The sequence below is a fragment of the Taudactylus pleione genome, unplaced genomic scaffold (genome assembly GCF_031769625.1).
Source record: "Taudactylus pleione unplaced genomic scaffold, aTauple2 ptg000108l, whole genome shotgun sequence".
Classification (NCBI taxonomy): Eukaryota; Metazoa; Chordata; class Amphibia; order Anura; family Myobatrachidae; genus Taudactylus; species Taudactylus pleione.
This window is the reverse complement of record NW_028284510.1, coordinates 1868504-1894525: the sequence shown is the minus strand read 5'-3', so window position 1 is coordinate 1894525 and position 26022 is coordinate 1868504. Positions and strand designations below refer to the sequence as shown.

Sequence of the window (26022 nt, the reverse complement as noted above, 5' to 3'; positions counted from 1 at the left end):
GGAGAATTTCATTTAAACTTAATTGTAATGTAAGGTTTAAGAATAAATTTAGATCCTTCGCCAACTGTTACATGTTCATGCCAGGCCATCCACCTGATAAGCGGAGATAAAGCTGAAGATGAAAAGAAAACAGAAGCCATTTAAATCATGAAATGAAAATAAACTTTATGAAATACCTTCAGCAAGGGAAGAGAGAGAGGCAGTTTCCACCATTGTGCTATATCAGCTTGCACTGTTATAGAAATATGGCCTAGCACATACCTCTGGTGAGACTGTACTAAAACGGGGTAAAGATGGAGAAGTGCAAGGTCAGGGGAAGGAGATAAAGTTAATCCCCAACACCTTCTGAATCAGTAAAAAAGCCTCATTCCAAGAAGTGCTAAGAAGAGGACAGGTCCAAAAAAACTGAAAAATATGGCCAACCTCTCTACAAATGCATCAACGAAACTTAGAGCAAGATGGCCACATGGTGTGCAACCTATCAGGAGTAAGATTCAGTATAATCTATTTAACAATTTAACATACATTTCTGAGAGATAAAGACTTTTAGACATATACAATATGACATTATGTAGATTAACTCCCACTGAGAATCAGAAATAGAGCGGCCCAAGTTAATCTCCCAGCGGACCTTGGAAGATGACTTAACACATGGGCATAAGTATAGCATATATTTATATCTACTTATACCAGTAGTGACTGTCACCACTACCTCCGCTAGAAGTGAGACTAGACAACAAATTACTAGAGGGTAGGCTCATTGTCCCAGAAGGACGGGTCATGCTCTGGAACCAATGGTGAATTTGGTAATATTGAAATTCATTTTTAGAGGGAAGTGAATAATAAGAATGCTATATAGGAACATGAAGATTAGGAATTCATTTAGCAATGGCCCAAATGGAATGGGTTGGGTAGGGAGAGATACATCCGGAAGCTAAGAAATTAATGTATCCCAAACTTGCAGCGAGGCTTTTGTAGAAGAGAGGGGAGCATAGATTTAAGTGTCCATATAAGGCTCCCCTAATTGTATCCCATACAACCAGCCATTTCAAGAGACAGTCAACTCTCATTGGGTTGGCGTGTCCAGTCCTGAAGTTGAGCTACAAGATATGCCTCCTGTTATCTAACCAGGTCTGGAAGTGTCAGGCCACCCCGATTTTTAGGAAGAATCATCTGAGAACAAGCAAGTATCGGAAAGCGATATTTCCATATATATTGAGATAATATAGAGCGACATTTGTCTAAATATTTCCTAGGGAAGATAAAGGGGACTGTGTGAAACAGATGCATAAGCTTAGACAGCAGGGAAATTATGCTAATCAGCCCAGCCACAAAATATTATCGGACAGACATCATAGGCCATCAATTGTTTAATTACATGTGGGAGATTAACATTGAATACAGAAGACAGGGTTGGTGGGATTGGAATACCTAGATATTGGAGAGGATTAGTTTGCCAACTATACAGAAACTTAGAACAGATATAGGAGATGTCAGTTCCTAAAAGGATAAAAGGAAGGGCCTTAAAGTTAATTTTAATGTGAATAATTGGGACAGCAATAAACAATAGTCTAAATATCCCGTTACTGTAATGACTTAAATTTTGATGTGACGATAAGTATTTTAAGAGATAAAAATTGAGAATTTGAAAATAATTAAGCAAGCTGTACAAAATTGTTAGTAGGGAAAGTTTGGAAGTGACATTCTTATTTTTCTGGCCTGCACATTCCTACACCCCCCAAAAATTATCATCGTGCAGTATAGATGCATGGGAAAACCAGCGCACGCATTGTTATTCATTCAGCAAACAAGCAGGAGGATTTGTGCATAATTACTGTACATGTCTACATATTCTGCAGTAAAAAATACTTTTATTGTCTTAAATATTAATTTATACAAATCAAAATTCGTTGTTCTCAGTGTGTTAAAATAAGAGAATATAAAATAGAAACTTAACTTCATTGGGGAATTCCTTGATACCTGTACAGTACAGTTCAGGAAATCCTCTCTCTGGAATGGGATGGTCATGAAGGAGCAAGAACTACACTGCTAATTCAGGTGAGTGTTACGGAGACAGGATAGCACATGTTAATATTAGAGAATAAAATAATATAGTAATATTATCATTTATTTGTATAGCGCCACAAGTGTTCCGCAGTGCCTTACACAGTACATAAACAAATAGGTGACCAGTGATGTACAGTGCAATACAATACAATACAATGCAGGACAAGGACATGGATAATATACATTGCTACATCCATAACACCCACGTAAGTAGCAGAGTATAAACAACCAAGTGTTAGGTGTCCTAGTGGGGAGTAAGAAGGAGATGAATGTAACGTAGGGAGAAGCACAAGAGGGTAGAGGGCCCTGCTCGTAGGAGCTTACATTCTAATAGGGAGGGGCAGACAAACCGGAGTGACACATATGGGGCAGATGGGGAGGAAGGAACATGTAGCAGCAAGCTAGGATGAGAGCTGCAAGGCTTTAATGAAGTAGTGGGTCTTGAGAGCCCATTTGAATGATTGTAGAGAGGTGGAGAGACTGATGGAGAGAGGGAGAGAGGTCCAAAGGATGGGAGCAGCACGGGCAAAATCTTGGAGGCAGGAGTGGGAAGAAGTAATCAGTTGGCATGAAACATGGCGTGCATTAGTTTAGCGAAGAGGGTGGACAGGAGAGTGAAGGGAGATGAGATCAGAGATGTAAATGGGAGAGGATTGGATGAGGGCTTTGTAAGCAAGTGTGAGAACCTTGAATTGGGTTCTGAAAAAGAAGGGGAGCAAGTGGAGGGCTTGTAAGAGAGGGGAGGCAGATGTAGAGCATTTGGAGAGGAAGATGAGCCAAGCAGCAGCATTGAGGACAGACTGGAGAGGAGAGAGATGGGATTTGGGGAGGGCAGATAGGAGGAGGTTACAGTAGTTCAATCTAGAGATGACCAGTGAGTCTATGAGGGTTTTAGTAGAATTCTGGATAAGTAGGGTCTGATCTTGGAAATATTTTTGAGATGGAAACGACAGGACTGATGAAGGTTCTGGATAAGTGGTTTGAAGGAGAGGGAAGAGTCCAGGATAACTATAAGACAGCGCACTATGGGGCTAGGTGAGATAGTTATGCCATCAATTGATAAATAAATAGTGGGAAGTGAAGTTATGTGGGAGGTGGGAAGACAATCAGCTCAGTCTTGTATATGTTATGTTTAAGAAATCGCTGGGACAACCAGGAATAGTTAGCAGAGAAACAGTTGGAGATATGAGTCAGTAGAGAGGGGGAGAAATCAGGGGAGGATAAGTAGATCTGAGTATCATCAGCAAAGAGATGATAATGGGGGTCAAAAGAGCTGATGAGTTCACCTAGTGAGGATGAATAGATGGAGAATAGGAGAGAGAGGTCCAAGAGCAGAACCTTGGGGAACATCTACTGTAAGAGGCTGTGGGGTGGGGGAAGAGGAGTCATGAGAGGAAACAGAGAAGGATTGGTCAGAGAGGTAGGAGGACAGCCAGGAGAGGGCAGTGTCACGTAGACCAAGGGAGTGAAGGATTTGCAGCAGGAGAGGGTGGTCCACAGTGTCAAAAGCAGCAGAGAGGTCAATGAGATTGATCAGAGAGTAGTAGTAGTAGTATGATCAATACATGAAATTAGAATAAAATGTGACCACAAACATGCCAAATTACACAAATCAATGGTTTATGCACATCATCAACATCATTATTACTATTATTATTATTATTATTATTAGTAGTAGTAGTAGTAATATAATTGTTGTTGTTATTATTATTATTATTATTAGCTGTCCCTGAATAGTAGGAGTAGGACCAAATGGCAATTACTGTAGCTAATATTTGTGCTTTTCTTTATCTCACACAGACTCCAACTCCCAGTTTGTTCCAGGATTTCAAATACAAGTCCCAAGAAAGGTCACAGTCCAGGCAGGACTCTGCGTGGACATCCCCTGCACCTTTACTATACCATCAGTATATACTTTGTCCAAGAGAACCAAAGGAATCTGGATCAAAGCAGACGTCCGGAGACAGAATATTTTTACTCCTAATAATGGTGTGTCAAGCGAGAGATTCATTCTTACTGGAGAAGTATGGGAGGGAGATTGCTCTCTGAGGATCAGTGACGCTAGACCAGAAGATTCTGAACATTATGCTTTCAGACTTGAAGACGCAGCCACTCAATATTCTTTTGCTGAGAACAAGCTCTATGTGGATGTGATAGGTGAGTAAAATAGGGTCTACTTGGACCTAATGGACTAACAATGCTTTATTGGTTTCCTATTCCAGTTGTTTAATTGAGCTGATAAAAAGAACCTAAAGTAAACTTTCAACTTTTGTATATATTATGAGCCATTGAAGGTAATTTGTCCAGATCAATTCAAAAATGTACTTTCCTTTTCATATATGTGATCTAATTCACCCTTCTCTCTGAACACACAAATGTACTAAACTCGGGAAAGTTATACATTGGAGGGTGATAAAGTAACAACCAATCAGCTCCTAACTGTCATTTTTCAAACACAATCCATAACATGAAAGTTAGGAGCTGAGTGGCTGGTACTTTATCACTTTCCTGAGCTTAGTACATCTGCCCAATCTACTCTGTAGTAGTTAAACAGTAACTATAAGGAAAGTGATCCAGATATTAGACAATGTAGCAAATTGTTTCAACTTCATATGTTCACTGTCCATTTTCTTTTTTATTTTGTACTCAGCGGTGCATGGTATCAGCACCTTTTATTGTCTCTATAATTGTAAATTTATCTATCTATTCAAGAAACAAGAAGAAATCAGTGAAATAATTAAAAAATGGGCAAAACAAGCCCAAGAATAGAAACCAATATAAATCATGTATCAACTGAATGTTCATCATAAATTTGCACATGAAATAAAAATTGCAACACGGGGTATAGAAATGAGGACTCCAGACAGGCAGGTACTTGGTAAAAGCAGTGGCATTTAATGGCAGCAAATACTGGGCCTGATTCAGAGCCGGACGCTCTGACCAGAGCACTCGCTCTGAATCAGGGCCGGCCTACCAAAAATTGGAGTGGCCTCCTGGCCGCTCGCATAGCTGTGGGTGACCACCCACAGCTTATGCGAGCGGCCAAAAAGATGGTCGCGATGGTCAAGACCATCGCGACCATCGGGCTTGTGAGGAGACCCTTGTGGTAGGGTCTCGTCTGCCGCAAGCCTGGAGTGCTTTTGGCTCTATCAGAGCCAAAAATACTCCCACTGACATCACTAGTGATGTCAGTGGGGCCGGACCCAGATGGTAGGCGTTCCCATGGGAACGCCTCCGTCTGGGCAGCCAGTCCCCCGGCACGCCCTCCAAAGGGGGTGTGCTGTCACTCACCATCGACAGCACGCCCCCTTTGGTGCGAGACCCATAACGACGGCTACCCCGTCGTTATTCGGGTCTCGCGCATGCGCACGACGGAGGCGCCTCCGTCGTGCGCATGCTCATTTGGGTAACATCGACCCGCTTGCGAGCGTACAGCGCTCGCGAGCGGGTCTGAATGAGACCCACTGCACCTTAGCATACGTGAGCATAGGCCTGGACACACACAGGCCCATAACAGAAAATAAGCAAACCTAAAAGTCAATGTACCAGCACTACTTGTGCTTTACAATCAGCAGTTACAATATCTGTGGACCTTCCAGGTCCTGGCACCATAATGCTAACTACCAGACCCGACCTATCGCCTGGCCAGATTGTGCGGCATCAGGAGCAAGGAGCACCTGATTGAGTGAGAGTTTTAAACCCTTCCTGTGCTGCTGACTTCCTGCTGGCTCTTGGTGACCTGGAAAACCCGGAATTCTATATTTCCAGTTTGAGCTGTGCTGCCCAGAAAATCCCGGAACTCAAAACTTTTATTGTAGGTGCAGAATGTGCCAATCTTATTTTCCTTTCCCTTGGAGGGAGCGGATACCACCAGAATGTGGGCAATTCAGGTGAGAGACACCCCTCTAACCACAAAATAAAGCAAATTACTCATAAAAAACATGTATTCTATTTATAAGATGATTCTTTTCGGAATACCTTTGGCATAATAAATGATTTAGCATTATTCTGTTGTTGCCCGGACTGTCTCAGTACAGGCTCATGTGGGTAAAAGGGGTTCGATATAATTTGTCGGCATTTAGAATGTTGATAAACACATTGCCAACAGTGAGAATTCTGACACAGTAGTAATGTTATTTCAAGCATTGCGGTCATGCTGACACGGTTACAATGCATGATATTACTAGTGCGGTGGCGCTCTCTGCTCAACATTATCCTATGGGCAATGTGATTGTCAACATTCTGCATGCCGACCAATTAACTGCCTTCCGGGAAACAGGAAACAAGTATCCCTACACATATAATGAACGAAAGGTTTATAGAGTGCTGATGCAGCAGAGTTAGAAAGTGTATACAGTACTTAGGGCCTGATTCAGCAAGGAACGCAGTTGCTATATGCTCGCAATCGACTAATTGTTTTGCACTACACATGCATATGCATTGCAGTGCTCATGCGCAAACTGGCCACTGTGATCAGGACTGCTATTGCAGTAACTACGCAGACGCATTGCAGAGTGATCGACAGGAAGTGCCATTTGTAGGTGGTGATGGGGGGTGGTCGGGCGAATGCAGGTGTGCCAGTACGTTTCAACGCCATTGCAAGGACGTGCATAAATTATCCACTGCAATGCCATACGCAGCCTGAGGCCTCATAGCGTGCGCTGAAGTTAGCAATTCCTGAGTGAGGTCTGACTTACCCGAACTTTGAGTATGGGTCCCATTGTACATGATTGTACCCATGTGTTCGCAGTCTTGCTAACCATTCCGGATGTGCGTGTAGGTGGAGTGGGTGTCCTTATGTAGTGCTGAGTTTTCTTTGCGGTCGCTATGGATTAGCATATTAGCGCAGTTGAACTGCGAGCGTACGCAATATTGCGATCCATACTGAATCAGGCCCTTAAATACCAGTAATGAAATTAAAGTGAAGTCTCCAGCAAAGTTTACTTTGTTATAAAACATTAGGTTCATTTTGTATTAGAGCAGCCATTTTCACTCGGTGGGACTGTCACTCTCTCCCTATTGGCAACAGCCAGTGTATTTGTATATCTCTAGGTACCTGCTCCCCATTGTACGTAGCTTTGCATTCCAGAGCTTGGTAAATCCGGCAGCATAGCGGCCCTCATAGAAAGCAATGGCGGCTGTTGTTGCTGTCGGAAATGGAAGGACCGCGGCAACTATCGGCAATATCTTCTATGGTCTCTCCTTCTTACATCTTGGTGATATATATTTGTGAGTACCTCCAGAAAATGTTTTTGTTTCAGGGGATGTACTATAAATATACTTTAATAAATATGCCCATAAGTATTATTCACTCATTAAAGGCATATCACACATAGGGGGAAATGTATCAAACCTACTATAGAGTGGAGAAGTTGACAAGTGGGGAAGTTGCCCATAGCAACCAATCAGCTTCTAGTTATCATTTATCTAGTATATATAATTGGTAGGTAGAGGATGCTTGGTTGCTATGGGCAATTTCTACACTTGTCCAATTCTCTACTCTTGAAGGTTTAATAATTCTCCCCCTTAAGGTGATATTTATCCAGATCCCTCTATCTCTAGTGATAACACTATTTTTTATATATATAAACAATTCACTTATTGCTTCAATTTATTACAAAAATATTCCTAGGGTAGCTGAGCAATACTTACCAGTTTACTGGACCAGTCCTATCGCTTCGCTGGGTGCATGCATGAGTCGATTAGCTAGATGTACCTTCAGTATTCTTGTTAAATAGGCTTCCATATGCAAAGGTATGTTTTCACCTGGGGGTAACTCTGTATAGGGTGAAACAAGAAAAAGATCTATCACAGCCTCAAGTAATGTCAATAAGTCCCACCCCTTTCTCTAGCAAAGTGGGCTGGATGTGGGAGGGTGGCTTGTTCTTCTGGGAGTCCAGAAGATCACCCCAAAATGGGGGAGTTTCCTGGAATTACCAGGAAAGTTGGTAAATATAGGATAGCCCTTTAGGTTACATATAAACTCTTTTCAACCTACACTCATTTTATTAACTGACATTGGCCTAATCTAGTTAGTAGGCTGATTTGTCCAGTTTATAATCAGGCCCGTAATGTTTTATTCGATTTAAATGGCTAGTTACAAGATCTGTATTATCGTAGATCTAATAGTTATGCCTTCCATTGAATAGCTCATTAAGGCAGTAGTGGATCCAGTGAAGGGGGTGTGGGTGATTGTCCCCTATAGCACACTGCCCTTTTACTGGCAGCGTAGTGCAGCCTATGTCAAGGACCCCAGAGACTTGGCAGGAGTGATGGAGTTATTGGCCGCAAGTGCTGCCGGGCACAGCCTCCAAGGACCGCAGCACAACCCAAAAAGAGTTTCTATGTTACTTAAAGGTCTATTCCATATTTACCTACTCTGATTGACCCCCCTCCTCCCCCTTCTCACCCCTGGATCTACCACTGCATTAAGCATTAAGGAACAAAAAAGGAAAAGCCAAATGGATGGATTGAAAAAATTGTGTGCAGATTTGAAATCTTAACAAATAATAATTAAAAAATAGATCTACAGTAAACAGTATATATATCCCATCTTACATTTTCTTTTTTCAATTTTCTATTTGTAGAGTTAACAGACATACCAGAGATCTCTCCGGTGAGCAGTTTTACTGCCGGTGAAATGGTGACATTGACCTGTACAAGTCCTGGAAGATGTTCTGGGAAATCTCCACGCATCACATGGGAAGGAGGCACAAACAGGAGAAACATTCAAAGTTACACAGTGAACAATGAAGACGGTACAAGGACCTATCAGTCCAACATTACATTTATCCCATCCATTGAAGATGATCAGTCGTCGTTGACATGTACAGTGACTTTTGTAGACAGTGGAATCTCCAGCAAAAGCATCTTTCTGAGTGTGAAAGGCAAGATTCATGTTCCTACAGAAGATGCAACTACAATAGAAAATGATATTAGCATATAACATATATAAACTGGGTTGCAGGAGCTCGGGATCCCGCCGGTTAAAATCCTGATGCCGATATCCCAACAGGGTTAGGATACTAACACCTGTTGGCAGGTATCCTAACTCTCTCCCTACCCCTACTCCTCCCTCCACATTGGCTAAACCAACCCCCCTCCTAGTGCCTAAACCTAACCTCTCCTTCCCCACACCCTAAACCTAACCCTCCCCCCCTTAGTGCCTAACCCTAATTCTAACCCTCCCCCTAACCCCACTACTTGCCTTTGGGTTGCCGTCGTTTGGGACGCTGGCGACAGGATTCTGGCAGGTGCCGGAATTCCTGTGCCGGTATTTTAATCGCCCGCAGCCCATGTGCCGGGATTATGACCACATCCTATTTAAACCAATACTTTCACTAAATAAAAAAAGATTTGCTGCAGATGAGGCCAAAAATATAATTAGTATTGCTGCCTCACAGCATACCGCCTAACTGTCCCATTTTTTGTTCTACAGTCCCATTTTGTGAACCTCAAAAGGAGCAGAGATTATCCAATAGTGGTTATTTCTGGTCAGATCAGGGCAGAGTTGATATTAAATTTGTAAATGTAGGGAAGTTTGCTTAAGGCACTAGGGTTACGGGTTCAATTCTCGCCAGGGCGCTATCTGTGTGGGGTTTATAAATTTGACCCATGTTTGTGTTGGTTTCTTTCAAATGGTTCAGTTTTTCAAACAGTATGAACTATAAAGCCAAACTGAAAGGATATTTGTCTGCTGACAAATATTTACATTGTAAGCTCCAAAGAGGCATTGACTGATGTAGTCTCAATAGTCTCCTTTCCACTCTGAATATTATGGGAGCACTATATAAATAAGTGATAATACAGTAAATATATCAATAAATAAAAAGAATAGCTTTCTCTCACATACTGTCTCTGTGTTTAAGAAGTTGGATTTTTTATGTTAAATTAAAATAGATAAATATTAGAAATATGGAGTCCTGTAGTGTGGAGGCCACTATCCTCACTGTCCTTCTCATCTAATTACCAGGAGAAGCTGGTTTTCCATATTGGCCAGCTTAGTGTGCAGTCATCTGATTAGCTGTCCAATCAAAGATGGGTATCATGTTACGTGGGATAGATAGGTTAGCAAAACAGACCTTTTAGAGATCCTGCACAAAAGGAGAAGATTTGTCAGTGGTCATGGTGACTACAATATTTTCTCATGGCTTACGTTCCTATAGAGGTTTGAGAGTGTGTTCCTCAGGTGCACTGTAGATGTGTTCAGTGATACTTAGGGTGACATTTATGAAACCACTGCTAAGAAATAAATGATGTTACTCATAGTATATACATATTCTAGTTGTCAACTAGAAGGGACAGAGGTTTAGGACACCAAGTCTCCTTCTTGTTGTGTAATTAAATTGATAAGAGTTGTGATCCTGATTGTTAATGATGAATTTAAAAATATTTGTCTCCAGAACATTAGAATATGAGGTGATCTACAAAATGATGCTTGTTTGATGGCTTCAATAGCTGTTTTTAAATGGTATGTGATTCCCCCAAAGTAAAAATGCTTTAAAAACACAGAAACATGTTTGATGTGTTTGTCTTTCAGATAATCCCTCCAGAGGTGTCCCTACTTCAGGTAAATTTCTATGTACTGTATAAAAAGATAAATAAATAAATAAGTACAACTTGATGTGATGTTATAAAAGACAGTGGCCCTGATTCAGAGCCGCTCGTTAGCGGCTGCTCGCTCGCTCCGAGCGATGTTTGCACAACTGCGCATGCGTACGGATTGTAATGCGCATGCGCGAACCAGACTGTGCGGCGGAAAATTGTTTGTTCGCTAGATAGCGAATGCCTGCTATTTTGAGTGACAGAATGAGGCGTATGTGGGTGGTAACAGGGGAAGGTGCTTGAAAACGGGGAGTGGAGATCAGAACGCAGGCGTGCTTAAAGGTCAAAGCGGGCATTTTATGGGTGTGCATAATTAAAACAGCAGCGTCATCAACCACGTCAGTTGGGTGTCTTTTAGCCAAAACTGCTCGCAAGATTGCGGTAGGAAAAACCAACCACAAGACTAGCGAGCAGTTCATACGCTGTTCGATGTACTCGATTAATCTATTAAATAGTGGACATGACGTATGATGCGAGCAGCCAGGGGGCGTTTTTAACAAATAAAGGAGCGCATGTTTTGTTCGCTCATTCAGACATGGAGGCGTCAACAGACCGCAATGAGTGAACGGTTCATTTGAATAGCCACCCCCTTTTTCTGAACGAGCGAGCGCTAATTGCGAGCAGCTCTGAATGAGGGCCAGTGTCCTAAGTACAAAGCCTTGGATAGTGGATGGAGATGCAGTACCAACCATCAGCTCCTGTCATTTTTCAAACACAGCCTGTAACATGACAGTTAGGAGCTGATTGGTTTGTACTTTATCTCTCTCTAAGGCTTAGTATGTAGATCCATCAGTCTAAAACAAAAAGGAGTTTCAAGTTATTTTTGTTTATGTATAGTAGCAAAAATATCATTCAACTACCTGAACATCGGCATTGCATGTGGCTCAGAGTCAGGCCCAGTGTATGTAATAAATCTATGCCCAAAAAGTGTTAATTATCCTTGTACCCATGTGTAAAAGAGAACCAGACTTGTATGGCAAATTCTGAGGAGTCTGCCACAACTCCTTCTTGATGAGAACATCAACTCCAAACATATATCCAATGGATGAAAGGAGACCGATATTACGTAATACATTCCCATTGATTAAAATATAAGTAATACATTTACATAAAATTAATATAAATTCTGTTGATCGGATATAATACTGGCCACATTACACAGATCAACTATGGCCCGTATTCAATTTGAAGCGTTAAATCCGGATCCGCATAAAGTTACCGCCGATGACGTCATTATCGCCTGTTTTGATTTTCCTCCGTATTCAATTTGAAAGACTTTCCGCCTAGGCGGAAAGTCAATGCAATGTAGTAAGCGGTAAAGTTTTGCCTATGAATAGCAGGCGGAAAAAAGTGCAGAATTGGGGTTTTGGGGTGCAATGTTCTGGAACCCCCCTGCGGCCTTCAGACAGCCCCCCAAAGGTAATCTGTGTCAATAAAATTTAAAAAAAAAAACTTAAGGACACCACAAAAATTGACTTTGAAAAAGGAGGCAAAAAAATAAAAAGTTGGGGTACAAAGTTAAAAACTAGCGACCTTGACTCTGGGGGGGTCCCCAAGTATGCCCCAAGTGTTTTTTTGATTGCAGGTGTTTGCACCAGGTGGATTTTTCATGATTTTTCAACTTCACTTTAGCAAATTTTAAATATGCTGACCCCCATTTTCAAGTACCCCAAATTTTCTGGGATAAGTTATTTTCTGGAAAAAATACTCCTACATACTATTATGCATCAGGTATAGAAAAACGCTATTTAGCTGCTATTGAGCCCATTTAAAAACACCAAATACCTTCAGGAAGCCAAATCGGGGGGTAGCATAGTGAACCCCCATGTCAGAGCATCATTTGGGGGGTGACAGGCTGATTTCCACAAAAATGACAGTACTTTCCGCCTGTTACAGTATCGCCGGGTGCCGTTTACGCCTACTTTAAAATTGAATACTGGGTAAAGCGTGCACGTGCACGATACTTTAACGCCTACAAAACAGGTCGGCGTTAAGTCCGGGCCACGTTAAGTTAACGCGGCTCGGCTCAAATTGAATACGGGCCCTTGTATCACCAAACTTGTTACCCCAGTGGTGATGGGGTAATTCAGCAAAGGAGTTTTTAACCAGCAACAAGATATTAGAAGATAAAGATGTTTCCATCGTTTTTCGACTAGCAGCAAGTGCTATTCTGACTTCATTAGGTGGATTTATTAAACAATTACATTGTTTTAATGTAATGCTTTTAATGACATCTGATTCTTTTTACATGTATATTATACAGTAATAATCATACACGCCTACTATTTTGGAATATTCATGAGTTTACTAGATTAGGGTGATACTCTGTATATACCATGAACTCAAGCAATTCTCCCAGAATGTTGCAAATCAAGGCAAGTGAGCACTGAGTGGGTAAGGGTATGTTGATAAATAAGTGTTACCATACACCTTCCATCTCCAACTTGAGAATGTAATTAGTGTCAAAAAGACATAACCAACACTTCTTTATATCCGTCCCCTCTACACTTTAATATATACAGTATATGTTCCCTTTACACTGTTTGCTAAAAATTAACATTGATATTATGATATTTGTATATTTTACTGTATTATCACGTCGTGTTTTTTTTATATATCATACAGTACTTAATGTAGTGCAGTATAAAGTCACAAATGCTTACTATAAATAAAATATTTAAAGTAACACACTGATTAGCAGGGCGCTAATAAATAAAATATTGTATATAAATATAATTGCACAGATTAATCATATAGAGCTGCAAACACACCTGTGAACCTGTGTAACTTCACAAAAAAACACCTACAAAGCCAGTCACCAAAAAATAAACGGGTGTTGCGCTAATTTAGAGTGAATAAAACATGAAAAATACTATTCAATAAACCATTAAACCTTTAGTGGCTAGGTCAGAATAACAAATGGATAAAACAGGCATATGGACAAGGGCTAAATATAAAGGCTAAAAAGTATTACAGTTTGAGTCTCCCATATCCAAATATTCCGAAATACCGGATTATTTTGGCATGACTGAGAAAATGAAGCCTTTGATTTTTCATGGTTCATTGTACACAAACTTTGTCTAAGGCACAAATGATTAAAAATATTGTATAAAATCACCTTCAGGCTGTGTGTATAAGGTGTATATGAAACATAAATTAATTTCATTTCTGTAGACAAACTTTGCTTGAGCCACAAAATTATTGAAAATATTGTATAAAATGACCTGCAGACTGTGGACTTCATTCAGAGCTGGTCGCACAGAGCGTGCGGTCGGTCTGAATGAGGGGAGGACCTCTTGAATTTTCAAGACGTCCTCCTTTGCGGTGGTAAGGCTGTGGGTTAACACCCACAGCCTTACGACCGCCTAAGGTGATGGTCGCGATGGTCAAGACCATCGCGACCATCGGGGCTTACGACGAGACCCTAGGGTAGGGTCTCCCTTGTCATAAGCTCCGGAGAGCTTCTGGCTCTGTCTGAGCCGGAAGCTCTCCACTGACCTCACTAGTGACGTCAGTGGGGCCGCCCCCAAACGGTAGGCGTTCCCATGGGAATGCCCCCGTTTGGGCTGCCACCCCCCGGCCCGCTTTCCAAATGGGGCGAGCTGTCAATCAACATCGACAGCTCGCCCCCTTTGGATCGAGACCCGATACGACCGGCGCTGTCGGTCATCACAAGCCCCAGAGAGCTTTCAGCTTTAACAGAGCTTTCGGCCACCCCCTAAAGGCAGGCGTTCTCATGGGAACACCTCCGTTTGGGCAGCCACCCCCCCGGCCCGCCCACCAAATGGTTTTTGCAGAGATTTAGGCCGCCCCCAAATGGCAGGCGTTCTCATGGGAACGCCTCAATTTGGGCAGCCACCCCCCTAGCCCGCCCACCAAAGGGGGCGAGCTGTCACTCAACATCGACAGCTCGCCCCCTTTGGTCCGAGACCCGGAGCGACAGAGTGCCCGTCGCTTGCCGGGTCTCGCGCATGCGCACGACGGAGCCGGCTCCATCGTGCGCATGCGCTGTGGACCACCATCGACCCGGATGCGAGCGCTCATCGGTTGCGACCGGGTCTGAATCAGGCCCTCTGTGTGTATATTGGGGTCCCATTCCCAAGATATTTCATTATGATATGCACATATTCCAAAATACGGAAAATTCCGTTATGCAAATTACCCCTGGTCCCAAGCATTTTGGATATGGGAGACTCAACCTGTACACTTTTCCAAGTATTACACATTACATTTCCTCACAATTGTAAAATCACCTTCTCGTTCTTCTCTTCTAGTGAGAGATGGAAAAACCCAATTCTCCTCCAGTCATCGCTCACACCACAGCAATGCAATTAGAACCTCACATACAAGCACACAAAACTGACCCAATGCAATAAAACAGTCCTTATATCCCTTTACCCTCCGTAATTATAAAAAAATATATTCAGTCATATTGTGACAGTATAGTTGCTTAATGTACTATTAGGAAAAACCCATTGGCATGAGAAAGAGAGCTCTGATGTACATCCAGTTACCCGAGTGCCCATCCACTGAGCTTGATAATGTCATAACTTTAGGCTGAAAATAATAATAATAATAATAATAATAATAATAATAATAATAATAATAATAATAATCCCGTACAAGGGATATAAGTGGGAGTGAAAAATCCTCAATTTACTAAGTGATGTCTGTGACTAATACACTGGGTTGTGCCAATGTGTGTTGTTTGTCAAATATATGGGGGGAGAGATGTACCAAAACTTGGAGAGAGATAAAGTGGAGAGAGGTAACCAAACTGCTCCTAGCTGCAATTTTTCAAACACCACCTGTAATATGGCAGTTAGACGGTAATTGGTGCCTACTTTATCTCTCTTCATTTTCTCTCTCTCCAAGTTTTATACATCTCCCCCATGGTAGTTATAATTCCACTGTAGATTGTGACAAAACATATTACCATACCCATCATTTGTACAATTAATAAAAGCAATGGGATGTACCTAACATGGATTGTCACACGGTGTGCTCTGTAACATAGAGAAGTGCCTGCAAATAACACTTCCAAGTTTGATAAGTTTAAGACAATGGGGCAGATGTATCAAAGCTTGGTGATAGATAAAGTACAAATCAATCAGCTCCTAAATGTTATTTTCCAAACACAGTTAGAAACTGATTAGTTGGTACTTTATCTCTATCCAATGTCTCTCGCCCCAAGGTTTGATATATCTTTCCAAATATAAGGGGGAAAGCTCTGAAAGAAAGGGGGAACCTAACCAAACCTACTAAAGAAGACAACTACAGGCGTTCCCCATAGCAACCAATAATATATTAAATATATGATAAATTGGAGAAGTTGCCCCAAACTACTTCTATCAGTCATTTATCTGACGCAGTCTATTGGTGCGTAGACACACGGTCAGATTTTAATGCACAATTTGAACGATAATGATATCGTTCATATCGTTATCACTCAAATTGTGTATTCTTGGACCCCTTCCAATGACCAACCGATGGTCGATGCACGGGCACGGATGGTCGATATCAATATCGACCATCACCGGTGAATGCAGGCCAACCTGGTCGATATCAGCCAAGTTGGCTTGGTTACTATAGGTACCCACAATCGATGATCGCGGGTTGTTATAGTCGTTTGGGGGGCTGGTGCATGTGCTGGATGTTCGATATTGAACATCCAGCACATGCAGGATGATCAGACAACACTCATCTGATCGTTGTCTGTTCGGAGACATCGCTCCGTGGAGCTTAAGAAATGACAGTTAGAAGATGAATGGTTGCTTTGAGCAATTTCTTTACTTTATTTCTCTCTAAGGCTTGGTACATCCTCTCTTCAGTCTCTTAAGGTGGGTACACACCTGACAGATATATCTGCAGATGATGGTCGTTCATACACACTGAACAATCATCATCTGCATGCTGCAGCGGGTCAGGCCGGACTGGGGGCGGGTAGGGGTGTGGCCTAAGCATGGGAGGTGTGGCCACGCCCCCTTCTGAAAAAAAAACATTTGCGACACGGTGCTGCGCGCTGGGGAGGGGGGTTCTGTGTGCCCTCAGCCCGGCACACAGCCAATGGGGGGCACGATCAGCATGATCGCTCCCCCTTTGGCATAGGAGATTGCCCGGGCTGCTGCTTTAGCAGCCTCGGACAGTCTCCCTGTGCAGCCCAGCACACAGCAGCATGTGCTGGGCTGTTGTGGATGGGGAGCTGTGAAAGACCCGGGTAAGTAGAACCCGCTCGCGGCTCCCCCCGTCCCTCTCGGCGCCCCTGTGTACAGGCGATCGGCTGATCACCAGTACACACTTGCCAATGGACAGATATGTCTCCAGACATATCTGTTCATTGGCTGTACAGCACAGCCAATGCGATATGTCTGTGAACGATGTTGTTCACAGACATATCGTCTGTACACACTGTCCGGCGGGGGCATGATATATTGGCCGATCAATTGATCGGCCAATATATCGGCCAGTGTGTACCCAGTATTTAGAACCACATAAAACAGCAGTGTGGAATGGCTAAGACTGTATACAATTAGGGGAAGGAAAGAATGTACAGTAAGAAGCTTGTCTACTACAGTATAATCCAATCTACAGTTGGATATACAATAGCACATTCTAAACTATACAATGACTTTTTACCACTTTTTTTTTCAGATTGCAATATTGTGGATTCTAAACTCATGGCTGGAATTGTAGCTGGTAACATCATTTTCTTGATCCTGCTTTCACTGGGACTGTTCTGTTTTCTTAAGCGATACATGGAGAAAAGATTATTAGGTAAATAATAATGAAGTTTAAACATATTTTTATTTTCTCTGTGAACTTTTTTACAATGTATTTCTTGCAGAATTTCTTTTTTTCATATTGCATATTTATTTTTAAGATGAGCCCTCTAGAAAGACATCTCTCTAATGGAAACAGTTCTGTCCAGCTAGGCGGTACTTGTTGAAAGATTAGAGTGCTCATTGGAGGTTATATTTTTGCAAGAACGATAAATTATTTTGGCTTACTGTAGCCAGGGTCCATCAGTATTTCCTGGTCCTCTTGTCAGCTGAGACTCAGCCACCAATCAGCAACAGGCACTAAATATTTAAACCTTTCCTGGATGCTCATTCAGTGCCTGTACAACATTTTCTCAAGTCCTAGTATTTGGCTCCTGATATAATTTGGTCTTTGACTTCCTGTTATCTTCATGTTCTACTCCGTGTCAACAGACACCACTTTGGGTACCAAGCCCGCAACGTGGTAAATACGCTACTTTGGGTACAAAGCCTGCAGCACCTAAAGACTCCACTGTGGGTACAAAACCTGCAGCGCCCATTGACGCACATCTGTGCACTTTGTCCATATCACTGTGACACATCTCAGTGTACCAAATCTGGAGTTCGACGCAATGTTGTGTACACAAGACTCACTCTCATCGCAAGCCTATGACATCGCAGTCTAGCTGGATTTACCTCTACACCTTTGACCCAGGATTCCCATCTCGTCTTACTGGGTGAACCCCGGTGACTCGGACTCAGGATTCCTGCATCCCTTTATCGAGGATAACTCAGCATCATCTGACTAGTGTCCTGCTTGTTGTGGAGTTCATACACTAACACCAATTGTTCCACTCCTACTACGCTGCTGCATTCTTGTCTCAGATTCATGTTCTTATCTTATCACCCCCTGCTTGTTCAAATAAAGCCTTGTATTCATTCAACATCTACTAGGATTCAAGTTGTTTCTCTTCTATGAGGAAAAGCTATCTGATACCTTCTCAGTTCTTGTTACCACGGTCTCTGCCCGCAGAGTCTGATTCGTCACAGGAGGCCAATATTCCCAGAGTCGTGACAGTGCAGGTATAGAATGGAAGTAACTTTCTGGAGTGGCACAGGAAGGAATATCTTTCTACATATATCCTTAATATGCCACTCAGCATGACAGGTCCTGTGCAACTCTGCTAGCACCGGGCATTTTTTTAACGTATATGCATCTAAGAGAGTGAAGGGGTGGCTGGATGAAGCAATGGAGAGTGCAGAGTGATGGGGATTCAGGACAAAGCTGCGCAGATGGAGCCGCCACAGGGTGGGTGGCACAGCGCAAAGGGGAAGGACAAGTCTGAAGCAATGACCCATGATGGGGCTGGTGGGGGGAAGGGGAACAGCAGAGAGGGTTCAGAGCCCGCCAAACATGGTATGTGGCTGAGCGGGAGTAGAGACTGAGGTGACCCAGGATATGCTGGCTCCATTATACTTAAAGAGTCATTTGTAAATGAGGGGGGCATGTATCAAGCAATTAAATTAGTGTAGAAGTTGCCCATAGCAACCACCCAGCTTCTGCCTGTAATTTTATAGAATTTACTTGATAAATGCTACTGTACTCAAAGCCGATTGCCAGACTCGCTAAGCGGTCATACACATGCCGGAATTTAAATACAGTGCTACTGTAGTTATAACATAGCAAAACTTTTTAGTTTGCCCCCACTTAAAAAAAGTTCTTCAACATTTCCAAATGTAAGTATTGCCGTAACACAAAGCAAAGTGAAGTGATCACTTGTCAGAAAATGTGTTAGTTTTTATTTTTTGGATGATTATTGTGAATTTGTGAATATTAATTGAAAATGAACTATAGACACAAATAAAAATGCGTATATATTATGGCTAATGGTGATTATCAGCTGTTAGTGTTGCTGTGTTTCTTATACCATGCTCTCAATTGTATTACAAAAACTTGAGTTTTTCTTAAAAATGATACATAGTTTACCAGGTAATCTGGTTTATTTTCCAGGAAATGGACACAATGAACATGTAGGACCAGAACATACCTATCAGGTATGATATGGTATGATAATAGCTGTATTTGTGTTAGTAGCTCTATATATTCCTGTTAGAACTATCCAGTTTTATACATTATAAGGATATTCATATTTACAGGCAACATTTAAGACTGTATTACAATGAAATCTTAGTTATAAAACAGCTTTTGCTACATTAAGATCCTTCCATTTTGTCTATATAGGTCAGTTATGTTCATATCACAATCTTTGTAAAATGATACATGACTTGCTCACAATTTGGGCTCTATTTTTAAAAAACATTTCTAAGTATTTCAGCTGGAGATTTCCGATTTCACTGAGTTGTCCTAGCAGCCTCCACAGGTCCTAATAGGGGATGATCAATATGCTATCTGTATATTAATATGCAATATGAGATCCGAACTCAGCGGGAAGATCTGAACCAAAACCGATCAACTTATCTCTATTGTACTAATAATTTTAATCAATGAAATTAGAGAGCACAATTCTTATTGTCGTGTACTATATATTCAGTTAATGATTAAAATAAAACTGTTGGGATGTATTAAGTTTAAAGGAGGCAATTCAAAACAAATATTTTTTTAAACAGTAAAATAAATCTTTCTTTGCTAGTAGAAAATTAATTTTTATTCTCTTTCATAGCTGCCATTGTCTTGCAGTCATTAAATTGTACTGTACAATATTGTCATGTTAGCATCTTCAGGGCATGCTATATTATACTTTATTACCCACCAAAAAACACAAAAAATTAAAATGAAACAATGTCCTATTTCTATTTTTGTATTTATTTATGATGTTATTGAAATATAAAATTTAGTATGCATGTGAAGTTTCTGAAATAAGTCTCCTCTCTATATTGTTATTAGAAATCTTTAAAATTGAATATTAATAATATTTTTAGAGATGTGTGCTAAGCTGTGCTTTGGTTTTGGATTTGGTTTCAGCTTCGTGTTTTGGTTTTGTTTTGCAAAACCACCCTCAAGTATTTAGGTTTTGGATAAGTTTTTTTTTTTTTTTATAAATTATAATTTAAGAAAAAATAAACAGCTTAAATCATGTAATTTTTGCAATCCAAAATCCAAAATTCAGATTTAAAATAAAATTCCAAATCGCTAGAAGAACAGAATCATGACTCAGATCTGTCTGAATCTCCTCAGGAGATCAGAGCTGTGACTTGGCTCTGTCCAGATTCACGAAATTCGGGTTGATTCAGATTTCTGGAGAACTGAACCTTACATCTCTAACTATTATTATACATTAACATTTCTTCATGTTTGCTTGATATATTCAACACTTTATTTTTTATCTTTTTTTGAAGGACCTAATAGGTCAGAAAAACAACATCTACTACACTGTTCACATGCAATGAAAACAAAGAGTTGATATCTATGAAGAGACATTTTTAGATGGAAACTATAGAAAAAACGGTGCTGTCAGTAAGCTATGTCAGTGATGTCACTAGAGTTGGCATCACCCAGTGTACACTGCGGAGTACTTGCACATATCGTAGGTGGGCAAAAAAGGGGACGTTGTCTTATCTTTGATAGCACACTCCCAGTGTATGACTTTGGGGGAATGACTGCATGTCATGCCCCTGTTCTGTTCACACTGGGTACTTATTCAGTGCTCCAGAGCTGCTGGACAGCACCCAGCCTTGCCCGGCACAGTGTGAATGGCACAAATGTGGGCACCATCCATCACCGCTGCTCTCTGACACCATCCAAGGGGGTGAGGACACCAAAATAGCAGAGCAGCTCTGCTATTTTGATATCACGCCCTTGGATGGTGTCACCCAGTGTGGTCTGCACCCCCCCTAGTGATGCCACTGAGCAATCTATATGTTCTAACATTCTACACACAGTGATGCATTGTGTCACACACAAGAGAGTTGATTTATTTTCTGATGATTGGTCATGTACAGTCATAACGCCATTAAATCCCTATAATCTTATTCAAAACAATTACCTATTAAAAATATATATCTTAATAATATTTATGAGTGACAATATCTTCACTGAAAAGTAGAATATTAGAAATATGGTTTTGTTCTTTCTAGCTATTATCTATGCCGACATAGTTAAAATTCTAAAATCATGAATGTAAACACCTGCAAAATGTAGATGTTGATAGAATGTAGACATTTCCATTAGGTTTAGGAATAGGGTTAGCATTATGTATGCAGCTAGTGTTAGTGTTACTGTTTGAGTTAGGGTTACTGTTAGGGTTATGGTCTAGCATAAGGGTTACTATTAGGGCTATAGTTACAATTAGGGTTACCATTAGGATTGCTGTTGCAGTTAGGGTTACAGTTAGGGTTACCAATAAATTTGGGATTAGCATTAGAGTTACCATTATGGATAGGATTACTATTAGGGTAACCCGTTATGGTTACTGTTGGAGTTAAGGTTACGGTTAAGGCTAACAACGAGTTTAGGATTAGCATTAGGGTTACCATTAGGGCTAGGATTACTATTATGGTTACCATTAGGGTTAAGGATAGGTTTAGGGATAGAAAAACAATAAAAGTACTCTGTCAACATTTCAACATTGTTGGCAATCCATCATTGTCAACATGCTGAATGTTGACAGGGTCAAAGTCGACATTATGAATCTGTCAATATGTTCATTGTCGATATTATGACCAGGTTGACATTCACAGGTTGACCTTTTGAATGCGGCCAAATCCTCCATATACCATACATATGTATTATTACTTCCATTCACTTATCATTTTCCACCATTATTTTTTCCATATTTCCACTGAAGATAATACACTAGAAGTTTCCGTGTGGTTTCTTATACAGTATGGCTACTCTTGGTGTAGAATTGCACTGAGGAGAATGTGGAATTGCTAAAATAAGTCCTTTTTCTTCCATCTTTTTAAACTTGAAGAGGTCAAGGAAACTAAGTGACTCCCCAAGCCTTTGAACATTTTCCTGGACTTTGTGATATTATTATGGCAATTGAGTGCATCATATTTTGTTTGCCTTGTCCACAATTATCTGGTATAAGTTTTCCATCCATGTATTTCCCATCACTATTAGTCCTACTCCATGTATATAGTGTTTTGTATTAAAGCACATTTGTGTGGTTATGCAAATTTGTAGAGTTTAACTGAATTAGCAAAATCGGTGTGCTTCATCTATTGAAAATATAATTGGAAACTTGACTTATTATGTGCAGCATTAAAGGACTGTTTACAAATATAGTACCATGCACATGGAAAAGATTAAATAAAATATTTTTTCACCATTGAAGCACAGTGTATTTCTTAAACAACTATTACAATTCATAATAAACAAGAATTTTTGGATTCCGTGAAATTAATTGTTTACAAACCAGAGGAACTGTTATGGGCACAAATTATTCAACCGTACACAACAGCATTTATCTTGGCTGGTAGCAAATGGAACATGAATTTATTGAAGCAAACAAAAAATACAAATACACTATACTAATGTGTCTGAGACATGTAGACAACATTATGGTGATATTGGAAAATGGAAGCCTGTCAAATTTATTCAATAAAACAGCCACAGTAACAGAAATTTGCACAACATCAGCTCACGCTTACACACCACTCTTTAAAGAGTACCCAAATGGGAATTTTTAAGAAAGAGACAGAAATGTTCCAATAAAATAAAATTCAGAGACATCATTGTAGCTTAAAGATTTAAAGAAAAATGCTATAGTAAAAACAAATAAACTATCATCAGTGCCTGTAAATCAGAATAAACTAACAACAGAAAATGGTTAATATGATCAAATATAGTTTGAAAAAAAATCAAACAATATTTGTGGAAATATATTGTGAAGAATAGTCTTGAATAAGGAATATTATACAAGAAATTGAGATATCCTTACCTCAGTTGGTGACCTCAAAGAAACTTTAAGAGGCAAGATAACAATGAGTTTAGAGGATCACTTTAATGGTGTATACACACGGTCAGATTTGTCAGATGAACAATGAACAATTGAATGATTGAATGATATTTACAATGATTTGAACAATTTCATCAACGATGAACGATTTCTGACAGTATTTTAATTATTAAAATCATTAAACTCTGACTGCAAACACATCAGATTTCAGATATCGTTATCTGACATGCGGGCATGCACATTGTTCGTCGATACATGCCCTACATGTAAAAAATATGAACGATTGTATTTTTTTTTACAATCATTATTGTTGATATCTGAAACAAAATCTGACCGTGTGTATGCAGCATAACACTATATACTCATGCACCTGGTTCTGGTATAGGTTTCAGGTGCTTTGCTAGTGCAAAGCTTTCAGTACCAGCAGTCATGGACATGACTTTCCTACTTTTAAACATTCAGTAGGTCACTGATTGCTGGCCTTACCTATCAGAATCCTCGACAGAACCCAGCTTGGCTCAGGTTCAGGCTACATATGACATAGCACCTCTCTCAGGAGTTACCACTAACCTCCAGCATCTTTGATTCATGAAATCCTCAACAGAACCCAGCTGTGGTTAGCTTTAAGTTAATGATGCTATAATATCTCTTTGTTGTTACCACTAACCTCCAGCACCGATGACTGATGAATCACCTATCAGCCAACCACTATAAAGGCCTTCTCAATGCATTTCTCTGATGTTAATTGTGTTTACATAGATGCTCCTGCTTCAGACCTATATTTTCCAGTATTGTTTGCATCCAATGTTGTTTTAACTCTGGTGTTTAGTTTCCTCAAAAGCAGCACATCCTTACCCACATTCCAATCAGTGGTGTTCTCATACTAGTACTCTGTTGCTTTCACAGTAGGAAGCAACTACACTGGGCCATGACCTGGGTAAAGTCCATATTCTCTTGCAGGGATCCCTGGTGAAGACCAGTTGGGGTCTGAGACTCCATGCCAATGTTTTGGTTGTGCCAATTTCACCCATTTAAATGTATGATCTATGTGCATATGTGTACTCTGATACAATATTTAATCTTTCTCGGACATCTGTTCTGAAATGTCCGTGAAAGATCACATTTTGGGGTCTATTTACTAAGCAGTGTTAGGAGACAGAGTGAAAAGTGATAAGGTGCCAGCCAATCAGCTCCAAACTGTCATTTTTCAAACACAGCCTGTGAGATGGCAGTTAGGAGAAGATTGGCTGGCACCTTATCACTTTTCACTCTGTCTCCTAACACTGCTTAGTAAATAGACCCCTTTGTCTTATTCAGATATCTGAACTTAGCGGGAAGTTCCAAGACAAACCCGAACTGCACAACTCTAGTTGGCATTGTGGAAACAGCCCATAGCATGCAATGAGAGGATTATTCTCTAAATATAATTTTTTCTATTTTTAATTTTTGTTCACTGTAGTCAATTTAAGTTATTTTAGTAAGAGTTAATTAAGTGATATACACCCTGCTTCCTCAGAAAGTCACACCAAAAGCCCAGATATTTATTAAGTACGTAAACGGGACAGTAAATGCAAATAAATCCATAAGTAATAAAAGATGAAAATAACTACATAAGAATTTATTTGAATTCAAAAAACAATTTTCCAATAATCAATGTACTGTATGGAAATTTTATTAAGGTGCTCAGCTATAATATCAAACCAACTGAAAAACTATAAAGAATCTACCTAGATCAAGACAACATATATATAGGAAGACCATAAAAACAAACCTTAATTATACTATAATAATAGACCTATTTTACAATTATGGCTTAACACAAAAAAAAACTTTTTACTTACAATATTATTTTAACATGTTTGAACAAATCCATTTAGCTATATGACTATACATTTTTTTTCGCCTTAAACAGGATATATTAATATCCCAAGAGAGAAAACACTATTATACACAGCACAACTCCTTAATTAACATTATTCATATACATATGTCAACAAATATATCCCCAGCTTTCATTTTAGATTTTGAATGTTAATATTATACTTCATGCACAATAATGAAGCATTCATTAGCACCATTCATAAACACAAGTTGCTAATTATATTCTACATTTGTAATGATGATAATGTAATGGATATTATTATTGATTAGACAAATAAGGAATCTATCATATTTAAAAGTTGTAATACATAACAATTGGAGGTTCCAGAGCACCTTATATAATATCTTATACAGGTTGAGTCTCCCATATCCAAAATTCTTGGGACCAAGGGTATTTTGGATATCGGAATATTCTGTATTTTGGAATAATTGCATACCCTATTGAAATGTCTAAAGAATAGGGCCCAAATCTAAACAGAATGCATTTATGGTTCATATACACCTTATACACACATCATGAAGGTATTTTTATACAATATTTTCAATAATTTTGTGGCTCAAAGTTTGTGTAGATACATGAAATTAATTTATATGTCATACACCTTATACACACAGCCTATAGGTCATTTTATACTTTATTTTTAATAATTTTGTGCCTTAAACAAAGTTTGTGTACACTGAACCATCAAAAATCAAAGGTTTCACTATCTCAGTCATGCTAAAAATATTCCGTATTTCGGAATATTTGGATATGGGAGACTCAACCTGTATCTAATACAACTGCCATTCCA

The 26022-nt window shown here is 40.1% G+C and overlaps 1 protein-coding gene across 1 annotated transcript in view; it reads left to right on the top strand.

The window, feature by feature from the left end:
* The window catches only part of LOC148525426 (sialic acid-binding Ig-like lectin 8), a 47651-nt gene extending 26266 nt beyond the window's left edge, over positions 1–21385 (top strand). Inside the window, exons 3-8 of the mRNA XM_088470947.1 lie at positions 3868–4224; positions 8655–8954; positions 10607–10636; positions 17323–17445; positions 19441–19484; positions 20787–21385. Coding sequence (XP_088327073.1) covers positions 3868–4224; positions 8655–8954; positions 10607–10636; positions 17323–17445; positions 19441–19484; positions 20787–20837 — 905 coding nt within the window. The 3' untranslated portion in view covers positions 20838–21385. The remainder of the gene's footprint in view (positions 1–3867; positions 4225–8654; positions 8955–10606; positions 10637–17322; positions 17446–19440; positions 19485–20786) is intronic.
* The last annotated feature ends 4637 nt before the right edge of the window (positions 21386–26022 follow it).